Raw genomic sequence first — 18,229 nt, forward strand, 5'->3', positions numbered from 1 at the left:
CTTATTGTATTGCTCTTCTTCCGCTTAACATGTTTCAAGCAAGCGCTTACTGATGTATGATTTTCAAAACCAATTTGGATGTGATCCCATACTAAGAATTATTACAAGAAACATGGACTTGGAAAAATGTGAGGCCTTCTACTCCCAGTGTTGATATATGTGAGGTGACCGTGGTAAACCCAACTGCTGACCTCTGGGATTTTTGGGCTGAATGAGTTGAATAAGCATTATATTCCAAGCTCTCAGTAAAATCACAGTGCTTCACCAATGGCTAGCAGAACTTGGAAAACTTTCAGCTTACTTTGCAGCTTTTGATGATTTATAAAACTGCCAACAGGACTTAGGCACAACGTTTTGATTGAGACACTGGTAAAATTTTGAGTGAGCTTTTTCTTATTTCAGAGTTTCTTAAGCAGACTGAAAGGCTACAAGAAACATTTGCAAATGACACTGGATAATTTTTACACAAAGTTTAACATTCATAATTTTTAAGTGATGCCTTTTATTTGTTTATGTGGCATAAGCATGGGTATAAAACCTGGAATGCTTGTAAATAAAAAGCTGCTATTGTGTGGGAGCGCTAATGTGAATAATAAACATTAAGATTTTCTGTGAACTGTAATTCAGCCACTTTTTCATTTCTGGTGTTTACTTGCAACTTGTAATAAGAGAGTAATTAACTCAGCTCTGAAATAAATGATGAGTTACCTGCTGGATTTCAAGCACTTGATATTTAAAATAGATGGAAGTGTTACACTGCTTGCATTTTTTTAGAGGATGAGAAAGTTTAAGATCTTTTGAATGGATGAGCATTTATTAATATATTTATCTGTCCAGAGTTTATGGTTAATAGCTCACCTATCTTCCCACAAAATCACTATGAGGATTGACAGTTCTAGATACTCCAGGAAACTGTCTTGAGATTGGAATTGGATTGGAAGCTGAAACCAGCACTCATTACTTCAGCTTCAGTTCTTACTCTTTATGTTCAGAAGACAGGAATAGTTATGTTTCCTCTAAAACCATGCTGTGAGAATTAAATCTTAACAAATTCCCATTGTTAAAACCATGGAGGAGTTTTAGGAATATGGAGGATGAGCAGTAATTGCACTTCCATATGTGCATAACTTTAAGTAGATGAGTAATCCCCTTGAAATAATTGGTAATATTAATGCACGTAAAACTAAGCAGCTGTGTAATTGCTTGAAGGATTGGAGTCAGTGTTCTAAAACTGGCTTAAATTTAATCTTACATAAACTACAGATAATATGACAACAGGTCATCATAGCTCAAGTTTTTTTGATATTATTTCATCAATTTTGGCAGGCTCCAACAGGAATGAATATGAATCTGGGGAATAGGAGAGTTTTGTCTGGCTTTGTAGATTTTGATTTTCTATCAGATTTTCCTTGTACTATATGGAATAGCATCTACGGAAGAACCAACACTTTTAAATAAGTATTGGTTCTTTTAAAATAAGAAAGTATTTGGTACTTTTAAAATACTTTTTAAAAAAAGATATATTTTCATTTGTACTAGAGAGTGAAGGTTCTTGTGGTTTGTGACTTATTTCTCAGTTGTAAGAAAAATCACATATTATTGTGCTTTCACATTTCAGTGAAAAGGAAAACTATCAATTATGTTAGAGGTGTCTTAAAGCATAAGACTGTCCTCTTGCAAATGCAGGAAAAACCCGCAAACACACTTCATACTCAAGGCCCCTCATGCCAATTTGCATGAGGATTAAATAGCTTTTTAATTGCTGTTAAATTATGCCAGTTAAACTGCGATTTCATGCAAATATTAAGCTGTAATGACATGCAGTGAATCATTTACTAAGATTTAGAACTTGGAACAAAGAGAGACAATTAATTGTAATCCTCAGATTCAGCTAAATTATGTGTCACTGGGCTTTTATGAATGTGGCCTGATTGCTTTGTTATCATTTATAAATTATACAAAGATTATTTGGCACATTGGAAAAAAGCTGGCAGCAATAACCTTTCTGCAGACATCCGTATGCAAAGCTCTTGGGGTTTTCCTTATATTGACTTTTAAGAAAAACAAGTAGATTGGTGAAAATAAGAGCTCCTTTCCTCACAGCAAAATTCATGACTTTGAGTTTTATGCGAAAGAATAAAATACACTTCAGATGGATGAGCATTATAAAAACATGCAGCTCTTCTGCTGAGATGGAACTCAGCCAGAGTGTGAGTAATGGCTTTTGCTTCGTTTACAAATTACAATGAGGAAGTATTTTGACACTTGCTGTGAAGGAGACTGGCGTGGATGCCTTATGGTGAAGCAGGTCTGCTCTGAAAGCAACAGAGCTGGGTTTGTGCCTCATGCAGTGCTTTGCACCTCATCTCATTTTATGTATTCTCCTCCTCTCTGAAGGCAAAGTGCATCTTCCTGTGTATGGAAGGAAGAGGAGCAAACCCAGCACCAAGTCTGGTGAGGGCAATGCAGTATTCTGCACTCTTGAGAGTGAAGACTGTCAGGAAAACAAATTGTTACTGTTTAAGTATGAACTGTCCATTATACACTATTGGACTCTTAAAATTTAACGTCATTTGACTTCTGAAGTTACAGCAGAAGGGCAAAGATTAACCATCATCTTAGGATACTCAGAATCAGCATCTGGCTGTGCCCCTTGACTTCATAATTGTGTTTTGATATCTATATATGTAGTACAGATAAATAGCGTCACTTGATGTAGAACTACATTTTTCCCTTTTCACTTATTCTTTTCCTGTGAGGCAGGCAGGAAAAATGGAAGCCAGTGACTGCAAACCAATATCCCAAGTCTGAGCATAATGTTAAGTTACAAAAAAGTGTGTATATATATAACAAGAGAGGCAGTAAAGACTTCAAGTGTGTTGCCTGATTTTGCTGCTGAAATTCAGTGTTGACTTAAAAATACAGGATATACTTTGTGGCAGAAGTTATTGAACAGAGCATAAGTTTGTCAGGTTCAAATTGTTTAAGCATAACATTAAAGAGAGGAATTCAGACAACTCAGACAACCAACATAAGCCTGCCTGACCTTGAAAAGATGGATCAATTCATCCAATTACTTTATAGTGGGAAATGTTAGACTTTATGTACAGAGTAATCAGACAGGGGATTAGATATGATGCTATTTGTTGCTCACAGTGTATGCAGAGATTTCTGATAGAGTACTTGCATATGGCAAAGAAATACAATAAGAAGGAAGAGTAGCAGTGAGAGATTGATAAGAAGTGTAAGTCAAATGAAAAGAGCCTAGGAGAAGGAGATTAACAATATATTCTAATGTGATTTTCATTCCTCTTACTGAAATTAGATTTCTATTATGGTGTTCTGCAAAGTGAACACTCTCCTCCATGAAATGCAGCTACATAAAGTAAAAATGGGAGCTGTACAATTTTGTAAAAGCACACAGTTCTTTCAAAGAATTAATCAAAGTGGATTTGAAGCTCATCTAGAAAGAAGTGGATACCTGTCTTAAATCAAGGTTTTTTTCCCATAATGCCTCCCTTATCTTAGGGACAAATATAGGTTAGTCAAAAATCACAAAATTATGTATTCTAAAATTAATCAAAAAAACCCTAATGAATTTTAATTATGACAATTGCATAAGAAGGAATAACTCTCTGTTAAAACAAGGTGATGGTGCAAGAGGTTTAAATTATATCTCATCCTGATTTGTCACATTTTTTCCTTTCTAAAAATTATTTTCTTGTCTTTTTTAGAGCATTTAGTTTTTATTTGATTGTGTGGGGATATTTGTCTTACACTTTTAATTTAAATCTGAGAAGACAGCAGAGCATGTTATATCAGTTTTTTTTCTCTACATGACTCCAGCTTTTTCAAAGTTTTTGGGCCAGCAAATTTTCAAGTATATAAAATACACATTACTGGTAGTGAAAACACCATATTGCTATCTATATTACAACAATTACACCTTCTCCTATTACATCTCAGAATTACAAGTTCAAAAGTCACCAAACTAAGAAACCTGGGTATGTTTATGGTTATCTAGACACTAAGCAGAAATATGCTGTTTGAATTTTGATTTTACAAGTCTCTTTTGATTAACAGGAATGGAATTCTTCACAAGCTCATAGGTTTGTTTTTGTTTTTTTTTTTTTTTAAATTCAAAACCAAATAAAGGAGGCAACAGAACTACCAACACTGGTAATGATCAGACTTACTGGTACATGCCATAGTTGGTGGGTCCTTCTCAGCTCTGAAATAACCCTTCTCACACTGACAGACAGAAGTTGCTTCGATGTGAGTCAAACTGTGTGGAGGGCACTTGGAGCACTTCACGTTTCCAGCAAATGCTTTATAGAATCCAGGCCTGCAGGCTGCAAAGTAAGAAGATAGGTTTCATTAATAGAAGAATATTTTGGTCATAAATAAAATCTGTTCCAAGCAGTGATAATGCTGCTGCTTTCCTTTTCCATCTAGATATAGATGCCTTGATGATACAATTCTTGACATTTTTTATTTTGGTATATGGACTTAAAAGTATAAAAAGAATCTGTTCTTGGTATATAATAGGGAATTGTTCAGAAAGATAATTTCCCAATTTTTAGTCACTCTTCAGTGCTGCTGGAAATTGTCTCTAAATGACTTCACTACTATCACTAAACATTATTTATGTTTTATCTACATGTATTAACCAAACAGAGTGAATATAACTTCTCTATCTGCCAGAGCTGTTATTATGGCTTCCTTACTGAAGTAACGGACAACTTGTGATACCTAAAATATTTACCCCTACAAGTCCCTGATGAGACAGGGATGACATCCCCAAATATTTATGGCTGGTCTGACTTGCCTGCAGCACCTCAAAAAACCTCTGAGGGCAGGGCCCCATCAGCTGGTCCCTGCTGGCACCAGAGGCTGGAGGATGAGGAAGGGATGAAGGAAGAGATGAAGGAAGGAGATGCTGACACCCTCCAGCACAAACCTTCACAACCTTTCTGATTGGGTTAAAAAAGGAAAAAACCTGGAAAGCAGCCAGCTTTGGGAGAGGGAATGTTGGGATGCTCAGAGTTACTGGGAGCTGGAGTCCCTGCTGTTCCTAACCACAGCACAAGCTCACAAGCCTTTTTTTGCTGGCCTTTTAAAGCAGAAACAAGTCATTAAAAAAGATCTCTCAGGCCTGCATTCTGAGATGTTATTTTAAAATCATCCTCAGACTTCATCACACACATTTAAACAGAGATTTCTTTCTTTTCCTGCCAGCTACCACGTTTGCACATGCCAAGAGTGTATTGCAGTTTCTGTCTTCTGGATTCCCCATATGAAAACATTAAAAATTAAAGAGCAACTCAGACATGTGCAGATTTTACAGGCTCCTTTTCTTCTTAACTCCTCCAGCAGTACAATGGAAACCAGCACTATAAATATGATTTTGAGGTTCCATGTGGCTTTTTCTCACTTTGACATATTCAAGACTATTTTCCTCACACTGCTGCAGGAAATAGGCAGTACCTCCTTTTGTTGTAATAAGATACAAAAAGATTTAAAATTAGGTGTTTCTAAAAAGTACCTCAAAGTATGCATTTAATGGATTCCGTGTCAGTTCATATTAATTGAGTTATTAAAAAGTATCAACTCATAGATAACATATACAGGATCAGTTTTCTTCTGATTCCGAAGGCCTTTCTTGATATAAATGCAGTTTCAGTAGCAGCTGAATGAAAAGATGTAAGATGACACTGAAAAAGATAACACTTGATTGCCTCTCACAACCCAAGAGCCAATTTTTCAAACGCAGTTTCAAGAGCTTAATTTTGACCCAGCAATTTCAGCAGTTCTCCTCCCAGTGTGCTGTTCTGACTTTGCTGAATAGACATTAGAGAGGTATCCTGCCCTGCTGTCACTGACTGGGGGAAAAAAAAAAAAAAAAGGATTTCTGGTGTTAGAGATAAAAGGGGTGGGAACAGCAGGGATTTTCCCCTTGCAGGTAGGCTAGTGGTCTGATGCAATTGTGATTACAGTGAGTGGCAATTTTGCCCTGATTGGAAAGGCAGCAGCACTGCAGACGCGCTGTGGGCACTGACTCCTCTCAGCTGTGCTGCAAGGAGGAGGGGAGGTAAGGCAAACCTGGGGGAAGGGTGTTGTGCTTCCCTGCTCCCTCCTCATCTTCTCATGCTCAAATCCTGCCCTGATAAATATTAAATCCTTGCTTTATTTCATACGCTACGTTTGTGACTCAAGAGCTGACAATTCAAGATTACCGTTTCATTCAAAGCAAAATGAGTGCTCTTTAAAATCCTTATTACTTCTGCAAATTATGTCTCTCAGTTCTGAAATCATTCCTTCTTCCCTTCTGTCCCCCAAACAACAAATTATTTTGGATTGAAAGAAACACAGGTCTCTCTTTCAAGAGCAATATTTTGTATAAAATTCAAGAACTCCACTATTTCAAAATAAAGCTCAAGGAGAAGATTTATTTCTAATTAAAACAAAACCTTAATGTTTTATTCTGAAATGGTAGTCTCTATTGTATTTAAAGCAATTAAATAGTCTTCTTTTAAAAGACTTACCGTGTTTTTGACATGGTAAGTCTTTTAAAAGAAAGCTCATACATACTCATGGAAAAGGTAGAGGGGAAAAATAAATGAATTAAGGCAGATAATTTTACTCCTTCTGAAGTTAACTCAAGTATACATCTATCCCTTAAGTCAAGCATGCATCGCATTCTGTGGCAGAGAAGTTACAGGGATCCCAGAGAAGCTTTCAATTGAGAGGTTTACAAAGGTATTGACAACACACTCCTCACTCAAATGCAGAATCTCACAATCATGATTATTGATACTTCCAAATAAAGAAACAGCCTTTCATAAACAAGATAAAATACCAGAAGCTGAAAGCCCCAAAATGATCACAAGCTTGGGAAAACTCATCCCTCTGGATAACTCAGAGCATTCATGGTGCAAGGAAATAAACTGTTACTGTCAAAGTCAAGGAATATGCAGCCTCAGTCTGAACTACAGCACTTCAGCTGCTGTACATATCTAAGCTTGGACTCTGATAACAATTACTGTCTTTCAGTGGCAAATTCAACAAAATAATTACTAAATTTACCATTTTCCACAGAAAATCTCCAAATTATCTCTAATGATGATTACTCAAAAAAAAAAAAAGTTTGTTTTTTGTTACCACAGAGTATTTTTTCTACCTTCCAAATCACTGAGTGACATCTTGTTTCCCCTAATGTTCTCTACCAGAGGTGACTTTGTGAGTTACTGATTATAGGAACTGTATGAAATTTGACTTTTGTAAAGCCTGGGGAAGAACAGTATATTGTCTTAAAAGTTCAGTAATTAGCAGGGTATCTGAATGAACAATTTAAAGACACTACAGATTTCTCCAATGAAATATGAGCAACTAGGCAGAGAAGCACTAATAATTTAATTGGCTTAATAAAAGATAACACATCCATAAATGTGCTTCATCATGATTTGACCGTGAGTTTTGGAAATGACAGAAGTTTTCTAACTAATACAATTTTCCTTGTTTAATGTTGAATAGATGGGATTTAGTTTTGCTTGTTTACTGCATGGCCACCTGAGGGTTTTTTGAATTGCCCAGTCCAGTAAACAAAGCCACGGCTCCATCACTCCAAAACACAGCCGTGGGCTCTCTTGTGCAAGAGTCTTTACTTTACTACAGCCATTAAGTGCTTCCCCAGCCTTAGGGGTGTAAAAGACATAGACACAAAACCCAGAAAATAAAAATGCAGCAGTCATCTGACTGGTCACAAAGCCTTGTTCCTTAAAACAATCAAAAGCAGCATTTTCACTGCTCTTTGGGAGCACATCATTGTCTAAGATTCCAGTTTTCAGTAGTTTCCATTTCATAACATCTGAATTGACCACTACAGTTTTAGTTGAAGAGGAGTCCAAAGGAAATTTAGGAACAACTTTTAGGCATGTCTGACACTGTTGGTCTGTGGGTGGGAAGGTATTTGTCATGCAAATGGATTTTTTATAGCTTGCTGAGGACTCATCAATCAAATTAAATCAAAGAAGACACTGTTGTCATTTACAATGAATGGCAGCCATCAGTAGCTGTGGAAGAGGTGTTTTAATCTTTCTGAATCACACCGTTTGTTATGCATTTCCAACTCACATATTGTTTAACCTTGCTTTACTGGATCCCACTAATGCCCTGCGAGACTGGTATCTTTCATATTTGTTATATTCTGAATGATCTCACTTTTGAAGTCCTCTTATCCCTCTTCCATCTGCTCACTTTATAAAAAGGGCAATCCAGTAAGGCCTGTTCCATTCTACCATTGTGCAGAAAGAACTATGATAATACTTTACTCAATTTATAGTTTAGTAGAAGTGTCCAGAAAAGAACATGAAAGAATAACGCAATGAAAGTTGGATGCTCTATATTAAAAAAGGCAGAATACAATCACAAAATCAAGATTAGGATATTACAGCATTAGTACAATAAAGCTATGAGGACAACCTTTGATTGTGAGCACTGTCTGGTTAAACAATCTCATCTTTCTCCCATGATTCTTGTTTCATTCAGGTCATGAATGGACTGTGAGGGGGATTCACTTTGGGTCGTGTTCAAAATGATAGTGGGACTGAGCAGCATGAATTGCTAGAAACCTGAGGAAGAATGCAGTGGAGGAAGGCCAGCTGGCAGAAATTATAAATTATCAAACATTCTGGTTAGTACAAATTACAAAAATAAAAGACATCATGGTATTGAGAAAACAAAGATCTAGTTTGATTTAGTTCCTACACAGAGTAAGGATGGGACAAGTGACACCTCTAAAAAACTTAATGACAGAATGAAAGAACTTTGGGGGACAATTAGCTGATTTCCCTTTTTCATTTGCAATAAACTTGATAATCAATATTTGTGGGTGCTGTGGTGTACAATTAAATGCATGTGTGCCCATAGGCTGCAGCCAGTCTCTTCTCTTGCCAATATCTCTGCTCTGTAATATTTCTGCTCTTAGATCTGGAGAACTGACAGGAGCATTGCTCCAACCCTTGACTTCGGAGAGGAGACAGGCAGAGGAGACCAAAAGAGGCAGGTATAAGGCTGCTTCTTCAAATATGACTCCATAATGACAATAGGTAAATGAAATTAAACCTTCTTCCTCTTTGTGCTCCTTTTATCCCCCTAGTGACTCTTCTGTCATTCCCACATGTCAATATTCTGTGGAGTTTTTTAAATGAAAATTTTTAGAAGAAATGACAAAGGAGATAATCGCCAGCTATCAAACAGTATTTTCAGTTCACATCAGTGCAGTTTTTCTCTGTATAAATCACTAGTTTCAATACAATAACTTGAACAATTATTCAGGTCGCATAGCATGGTTTAAAAGAATCTGAGGTTTATCCAAAAAAATACATAGAGATATTAATTATATTAATTTTATCACTGCCTGTCATACCAGGTACAATCCAACAGCTCATCAAAGAGCTGGGAACTGTGCTACACAACCCAGGTAAATCCTCTGTGCACAGACTCATTTTTGGACTACAAAAACAAACAAACAAAACCCCTAAACAAAAGAAAAACGAGCATCCTAAACACTAGAAGGGAATTTAAGATTATGATTCTAAATGCATAAGTACTACTCAAAGAAAGAGATGGAAAATGTTTTCAATCCTGATAAAACTCTTTTTCACTTAATTCTTAGAACCAGGTGAAATATTTTTTTCCAGACTAATAAAGTAAATAAAATTTACTACTACAACAGGTAGATGGCATGTAAGGGTGTTCCACTGAACACAGAATTAGCAAATTAGTGTTCCAAAATAATAAATCAATATGAAATTAGCAAAATAGGCAGCTGAAAAGAGGTTAATTTCATTGAAATATCAAGCACACTGAAATCCAGATAAAGATAATATCCATTAAAAAACCCTATTCCTAACAGAGGCTACCCAGTTGCCAAGAAGGGCTGCACCCTTTTCAAAATAACCCTTAAAAATGTTTTATGAAATGTACTCATGAGTCAAAAGAGATTTTTCTTAAGAAAAAGTTGCTTTATTGCAACTTTCAGCAATTTTGTGTGTTTTTATTTCCTTCCTAAAGTCTCACAACAGTGCCAAGTGACAAAAATGGCTGCAAGACTGAGGCGCTTTATCAGTGATGGAAAAAGAGAGAGAAAACCAACCTTCACTGATTTGTGCTGCTGACTCTGAAGTCCAATAAATTGGTTGAAGTGGGAACTACAAATACTCAAATGCACTGTTCCACACCCAAATTAGTCTGCTGATATTTTATGGATAGACCCCATAGAAAAATCAATTGCACAATTAAAGAGATTTAATAAACCCTTAAAGGAGACAGTAAAAATACTGTTTGCTACACTGCGTAATTTTTAAAGGAGTACCACTGTGTTTTAGGAAGATAGTAAATGAAAGGAATCAGTCAGGCTAATTAGGGCACACAATAGAAATGGCAATCAAGGAACATGACAGCAAAGAAAAAGAAGGGCATTAATTTCCTGCAATATATCAGGGCATACTCTTGGGATCAGGAAGGAAAAGAATGGAAGGAAAAGATCATTACAGCTCCAAGCAGCCATCTCCAGTAATCACCTTTAAACAGAAAAGGAGAAATGTAGCCCTGAGAACACTTCAGGGCAATGCAGAACTTACTCACTGAGTCCTCAAATCTGTCCACAGTAGCTGAGAAAACTCTCTGTTTTAAAGTATAATATCAGTAATACTTTATCTCATTGTTCTTTTTTACTTTTTAATCATTGTTCCATTGCTGAGATTAGCTGGAAGGACTTTTGGGGGGAAGGGATAAGGCAGGAGTGTGTAAGTTTCTCAACACTGTAGTGAATGCAGTAACAAGAAATATTATTTATTGTAACTACAGAAGGAACCGGAGTTTGTTGGAATTTCTCTGTATTATTTCAAGAGGTATTAGTGTCCAACTGCTCTTTTCATAGAAGCTTTCGTGCCCCTGTGTACAGCTGAGGACTGACCTATCAGCAGACACTGCAAACAAGCAACAGACCATACCAAACACTCCTTTCTGCAAGAGGAAAAAATGGTCTGGATAGATCAGATGCATTTTGTGGCTAATTCCTTTGCACATTATCTATCTCCTGTATCTGCTGGTGAGATCAGTTACAGAATCCTCTCCTGGCCTGAACATAATTACCAAATGCTAGAAAAATCCCTCCCACTATTAGAAAGATTTAAAGGGCCTTTGCACCAGACACATGTACAAAAATTGCTCATCTGTGGAGAGCAGTGTGTCCATCATATTCTATGCTTATTATATATACTATATCAAATGCTGTCATAGATGTGTTCTTCTCCCTCTGTGTCCCTTTTATTGGAGAATAACTCATATTATTATATATCCCATAAACTGTAGTTTCTGTCATCCCTCTCCCCATTTTTCCTCCTTCTTCCCCTTTGTATGTGAAACCTTTCTGTTTTCAGCTCTGAACAGATGATATGTAGTAAATCATGGATTTCTCTTTTTCCTGTGCAGTAACAGCCCCTTGGAATCTGCAGATCCACTTTTTCTATCCATAACAAATTAATCTGCTAGCCTGGGTTAATTAATTCCTATGATAACCATTACTCAATTTGCTTTGCATGTGGGAATTTTTTGGTAACCTTTTTTTTTTCTGAGGACATTTCCACTTTTGCAAAAAGACCAAAACTTCCAGCCTGAGTGTCGTTGCAATGATGTTTTGTTGGCTGGCTTTGTGTCAGATTGATTTTCTGTGTGAAAATAGTAATTTACCAGAGCTGTTCTCAAATAATTAATGTCACTTGGCTTCATGCCTCCAAAAACACTCAAGGTGTGCACTGAAATCCTACAAAAGCTCCCCCTGCCATGAATTACTACTGGATAAGCTTTCCAGAGAAGGCAGACCTTGAAGGAATGGAATATCCTTACAGGCAGTTATTAACAATAAAAATCTGAACACCAGTGCAGTCTCCATTTACAAGGTTAGAGTTTCTTGTCATGGCCTTATTATAACACTGCAGTTTTTAATGGCTTAGAATCTAAAACTAAACTTTCTTGGGTTCACTGCTTTCACTATAGCAATTATTTTGATAATAGATCAGCTAAAGTAATCCAGTTTTTTCTGCTCTGTGCAATTATTAATGTAATTAGCAAGATTCAATAGCAATGAGAAAACTATCTAATCCCCTTTATAAATACTTTAAATAATCCAATATTTAAAAGGAGAGGCTTAAAATGATGCTTGCATTTTTAATTATGGTTACCAAGATTGCACATTCAGGTATAGATTTTGAATGTGGGATTTATTTAAGGCCCTGCTTTATTTGCATGTTCAAGTCAGGAGTTTGGGCATACAGACAAAATTTCTGTAATCATGGGGAATATTTAAACGCCCCAATCCAGACAGGTAATTGTAAAGCTGGGTAATTCATATGCAAAAAATGCTGGAAAATGTTCTTATAAAATCAGGCATTTGGCCTTTGAAATAGAGTCCTTTTGGATGTGTTTGCAGAAAAGCTCACAAGCTTGATTTTTAAAGACACCACACATGATTAGTGACTCCCAGACTATTTCAGTTCTGACTTGCCACTGAAAATAAAGTACTCATGTTTCTGTGAGAAGCAAATACAATTTTCTTTTGTATGATCTCTGAATACCCACAAGCTCACAGGCAAATAAACTTGATTATTAAAATTTATTTTCAAGTCATCTTTTTGTCTTCTACATTACTGTACTCAATTTTATGCCATCTCATTCTATTCTACCATTGTTTTAAGATGTAAGAGTAACACAATGTGGTACTTGTGAATAAAAATTCTGTGATTTATGTCACCAACTAACTCAGTATTCAAATACCTATTTTGCCATGGAACCAACACAGAAAATTCTGTAATTAGTTCATTCAAGTCTTCCTTTTCCTCACGTCAGGGTAGGATTACTTGCAGTACTTAGCCCCAGATTACAGCAACTACTTAACTGTATATACACAGGTACAGATGACACACACATTCCTGGGGTTTTGTGTGGGTTGTTTTGGTTTTTAGTTTGTTTGGTTTTTTTCAATAAGTAAACATTGCCAACTTCTCCCAACCCATCACCACATTCAGACTAATGTGAATTTCAATGTATAGGCAATACCTTTGTAACCCAAGGGAAAGCTCTCACTACTGTCTCGAATATTCATCTACTGGCTTTCTAGGACAGGAATAAATCCTTTTATGATGCAAATCCAATCCCATATAAATAAAGTAAAAATTCAGGAAGGTGCCCTTTAGCTGAACAGGTTTATAATTTGTGTTTCACTGAAGTAGTTATGTGGGATAAATCTTCAATCCTTGTGTCTAGAATATTTCACATGATTGATGACAAGAATCAGAGTTAAGTATTTCCACTGAACACGCTGATATTTCAGAGGAATCTCCCAGAGATGAACCATGACTTTAATATGAATTCTCAAATAATCAGGTTGATATGAAAAATGTTCCCTCCAAAAAGACTTCTAGTATTGATAGAGAAATTTGAGCTTAAGGACATGGGTAAATATTACTAGAAAAACATATTAAATCTGCATAAAAGCTGAATCTTTCCTAAAAGTGCTAAAGAGGTACAGAGAGGCTTATTTCTAGTTTTCAGCTCTACTGGATGCACACTACAGTTTAAAGTATTTTCCAAATGAAAAAAATAACATTATGCCCATCCTGAAAAATTCCAACCAAAGCCTTAAGCTTAGAGAGCTAGTGGGACTTATTCAAGATTTTCTAGCAGTTAATTATCCTGACTACAGGTGCCAGGCCCTCACATGCCACAGGCCAGGCGGGGCTGTAGCTCTTTAAATGAGGAGCCAAACACCCCAAAACAGCACCATAAGGTCATTTTACAAGTGATTTTACTTTATTCTTTTTTCCCTGCTTTTTTTCACAGCTGCAAACATACAATCAGAGATTTGGCATGAAACTGACCTCTTAAACACAGACTGTTTAGCTAAAAAGTTATTTTTTTAGAAGTTATTAACATCATCTCAGTAGGACTGTGTGAATATGCTATCATGCTATTTTTAAGTATGTAAATTCACATGACATTCTGAAAGAAAAATGTTTAAAGTTTTAAACAGGCATATGTGGTTTTAGTACCATTTCAGGGCGATCACACAATTTGACCAATGATTAGACATGTCTGGAATAATCCCTCAATCAAAAGAAAAGTAAAATTCAGAATTAGGATTACACAGTCCACAGAAATGACAACTACTGATGCTGCTTCGCCATTCCCCATCAGATTGTGAATTTAATTCTGTAAAGTTTAACTCCATTTCAGCTTTTAAGTACTTGTTAAGAAACGTTTAGGACAGAGAGCTTTTGAGTTGCTAAATATCTCTGTGCTAGCTGAGGTGTGGACACATGACAGGAATAAAGAGAGCTACAGCTCACTCACTGATCCATGGGCTCTGCTTGTGTCTGAGTCTTCCAGCAGCTGACATTACATTTATTTCACACCTGGGGGTGGCCCATTGCTTGTATGTGGTCAATTTTCACCTTTTTCCTTCACTTACATTCACGTTTCTCACACTGTGAGCAAAATGACTGCGAGACAAAGGTCAGGAGCTACAAATCTGACAGTAAATGAGACACTGGTGCCTTCATTCACTATTTGGAACTGTAAAATTCAGGAATCTGTGTTCCTCTAAAGAGTAACAATGGACTGTACCATCTGGCATCTATTTTATTTTATAGGCCAATTTTTTAATAGAAAACTCAAGCGAGACAAACAGCCACTCTGTTAAACTCAGCTACAATAATGTAACTACACTTGACATGAATATTTTCAAACAATAAAAAGCAACATAGCCACAGGTGTTTAGTTTTAGATAACTAGATACGTGATTTAGAAATATATATATATATATATATACAAAGGTACATTAATTTTATTTAGGAAGAAAAAAATGTTCCTAGAGATTCAGCCACATGAGAAGTGGCTGAGGGAATGGGGAGTGTTCAGCCTGGAGAAAAGGAGGCTCAGGGGAGACCTTTTCACTCTCTACAATCCATGAAAGGAGGCTGCAGCAAGGTGGGGATCGGTCTCCCAGGTAAATGTGACAGGAAGATGAATTTGATAACTCAGAGACACCAAAAAAACTGAAATGGAGACCTTTCCATTAGATGAGGTTTAATGCCATTTACGTGGTGCAAGAACTTTTGTTATGAAATGTAACACTGCTTAAAACAGAAAGATTACCTAAGGACAGTAAATAACAATCTTTTTGATTTGTAATTACTACAATGATAAATGTTTCAGGGTTCAACGGAAGCAGAAGCTTAGATCAAAAATGGAAATCGATATTAAATTAATATATCTCACCTCAGTTATTAATTTGCATCTATACATTTGAAACCTATCACAGTTGATAAAGAGGGGCCTGACTAGCAGTCCAATTAAGAAAGGCACAGGACTGGAGCCACAAGTAATTTCATTTAGAGGTATCTTTGGTCTGGGAAAACATATACATCATCTCTGGTATTATTCTTGATATCAGCTCAGACTGAACACCTATAATAGTTCTAATAATTAGGAATTAATTACACCTTCTCTCCATTCTCATCTCCCTTTTCTCCATCACATATTATAAATTCTGTGCTTGCAGAATGGATCCTAATCAGTCTCTTTATGTTCTGATAGAGAGTCCACACATTCAAGGCCTACAAACACCCAACAAAGAGGCCTGTCAGGTATATTCCCTGCCACTTTGGAGAACAGTTGGAAGAAATCAATGGCTTCAGATACTCTTTTTTACAGAAGGACTTAAGACAGCAATCAAAAGCTGTAAGAACAAAAAGAAGTCAATACAAAGAGGATATCCACGGTATATCTGGATCTATATATCTATGGTATAATATTGCTGAAATGTAAAATTGGAAGCAAACTCTGTTCAGAGGTACATATTAAGTGCTAGCCTTCATAGTGCTTCTAGTATCTCCTTCATTATCCCAATTAAATCTTTAAAATTTCATCCCTAATATTACAACTGCTCATTTGTAGACTGCTTTCTACTGCAAAACTGAAGTACACACAATCTTAAAGATGTTTGTGGAATAATGAGATTTGAATCAACTTTGAGACTCCTAATCTTAATTGGCAAGAGGTGTGGGAAGATGGAAAATCTTCTTTCCCTATAATCTAATCAAACTGAGCAGTATCAGCTTCCAAAGTGCAACATCAGCCTTTCCCCTGAGGGGCTGAGCAGAAGGTTAGGAAAAAATTAATTGTAAACATTAATGTAAATACCAAAAGTTCATACTGGTCACGGTAAGTAAGCCACCTCAGCAACATTTGTGCTTTCTCTTGTACTCCCTCACTTGTGTTTTTCATACTGCTTTCAGCATCCCACCCCAGCAGGCTGAAGCAGGAGCTGTATTTTCCCAAGGGGGGAGTTGACAATGGAAATGTTTTCATGAGAAGCTCACACCAACTCAGAAATCAGAACCATTACAAACTCATCTGGTCAAAGCCAAAAACAGGGGGAACTTTAAATTCCGTTCTTAATTTAGAATGAAAATATTTCTGCAAGAGCTTTTAGAAGATATTCTCTGATAGAAGGAAGTGGAAAGAGCACCTGTGGTGGTTGTGACAAACCGGAATTTAGGACTGTGCTAATATTGCATTACAATGCAGCATCAGCACAGCCCTCCTCTCCTTGGTGCTGATGCTCATCAGGTACATCAACACTCAGGACACTGGGCAAAGACACAGATTGATCCCTGAGTCCTCATGAGCAGCAGGCACAACCCACCTCCAGCAAGATGGAAGCGAGCTCATCTGAATTCCTACGTGCTCACTTTGATGTGGGCCATGAAGGTGAAGAGTGGGGTTCAGTACAATGTGGCAGATAGGAGGAATCATCCTGGATAATCCCCTCTCATAGCCAGTAACAAAGTGCTACAATTAAAGAAGTAACTTTACTTTTCAAAAACAGATAAAAAGAAGGAGCTCTCTTCACACCACAAACAGCAGTAATCCCTTTATGGCTCCTTGAATCTACATATGCAAGTTTGCCTAGATTTCTGAAAACAGCCTGAAACCATAAAAAAGATTAAGAGATACCTTTTTGTGTTAATCTCCACACGGATAAGGTAAGATTCTAAAATCCCCAAGGCAATCCCCAAGGCAGAGATCTCTGTTTGCCTACAAAAAAATTTCAACGACTACTAACGGTACCTATCATCTGTCTCTCATCTTTTCTCTAAAACATACAGAAGCAAAGGTGAGGTGTTTGATACACAGTGGAGTAAGAAAGCAGCTGGAATTAATTTATGCATAACCAGCCAGACAAGCTGTTGCAGCTGACGGTTATGCATTTTAGCACAGCCTGCTGTTGGCACATTGTTTAAATAAAAAATATGATGCCCACACATTCAAAGCAATGATGGAGAGCTAATGATCAGTTTCACAGCAGTGGGCTGCTGCTTCCTAACTGTTATTTGGACTCATTTTTGATAAGTTAGCGCTGGGTTTTGTTTTATTAAGTATTATATTTTATGCAATATATCCTTCATTACATAGTATGAAGCTGAAGGGAGGGATTTCAGCTAAAGTGCCAAATTGCCATTCCACTGGGCAAGCCTGGTATGCACTAACCAGAAACATGGGATCAAACTGATGTTTCTAGAATATGATGGCCTCTCTGGTTAGCAAGGGTACCCTCAGGGTCAATGTTGGTAGTGCAGCAGCCAGGATATAAAATGCTGTAATAAATGGAACATTATTTCATCAGATGCAATGTGCCATGGCTTCTGTCTTACTTTCACTCATCTCAGTGCACTAAAATAATTCAAGGGACATGGAGTTACTTTTCCTCTCTACTTCTCTGCCACATTAAGTTCAAGCAATGCACACAGAAATAGAACTGACCTGAACAAATGACTGGTGGTTTCTCCTGGGCTTCAAAAGCAAAAAGGTGTTACAGGAAAAATGCAGTTTTACTGACTGTAGGCTTTACCCAGAATAGAAAGAAATAGAAGTACTAAGAAATTGAAAATGGAGAAAAACACCTACACAACTACCAGCATTTTCTTTGTATGAGACAGTTTATAGGAACACTTACATGTGCATTAAAATGCCCAGCAGTCAAATTGAAGAGGAGGTCCTTTCAGATGGCAATTCACTATTTATCAAATGAGAATTATCAAATATAAACAATAATAAATATATAATAAAATATTGACCCTCACCCTTAGGAAACCCTAGCCCTTAA

At 36.7% G+C, this 18,229-nt stretch overlaps 1 protein-coding gene across 5 annotated transcripts in view; it reads right to left on the reverse strand.

The window, feature by feature from the left end:
- EPHA6 (EPH receptor A6) overlaps nucleotides 1-18,229 on the reverse strand; it is a 367,730-nt gene that overhangs the window by 187,371 nt on the left and 162,130 nt on the right. For all 5 annotated transcript variants that reach the window (XM_074531375.1, XM_074531379.1, XM_074531363.1 and 2 more), the window contains one exon: nucleotides 4,197-4,352. In XM_074531375.1, the coding sequence (XP_074387476.1) occupies nucleotides 4,197-4,352 (156 nt within the window). The remainder of the gene's footprint in view (nucleotides 1-4,196; nucleotides 4,353-18,229) is intronic.

This window comes from Zonotrichia albicollis, chromosome 2 (genome assembly GCF_047830755.1).
Source record: "Zonotrichia albicollis isolate bZonAlb1 chromosome 2, bZonAlb1.hap1, whole genome shotgun sequence".
Lineage (NCBI taxonomy): Eukaryota > Metazoa > Chordata > Aves > Passeriformes > Passerellidae > Zonotrichia > Zonotrichia albicollis.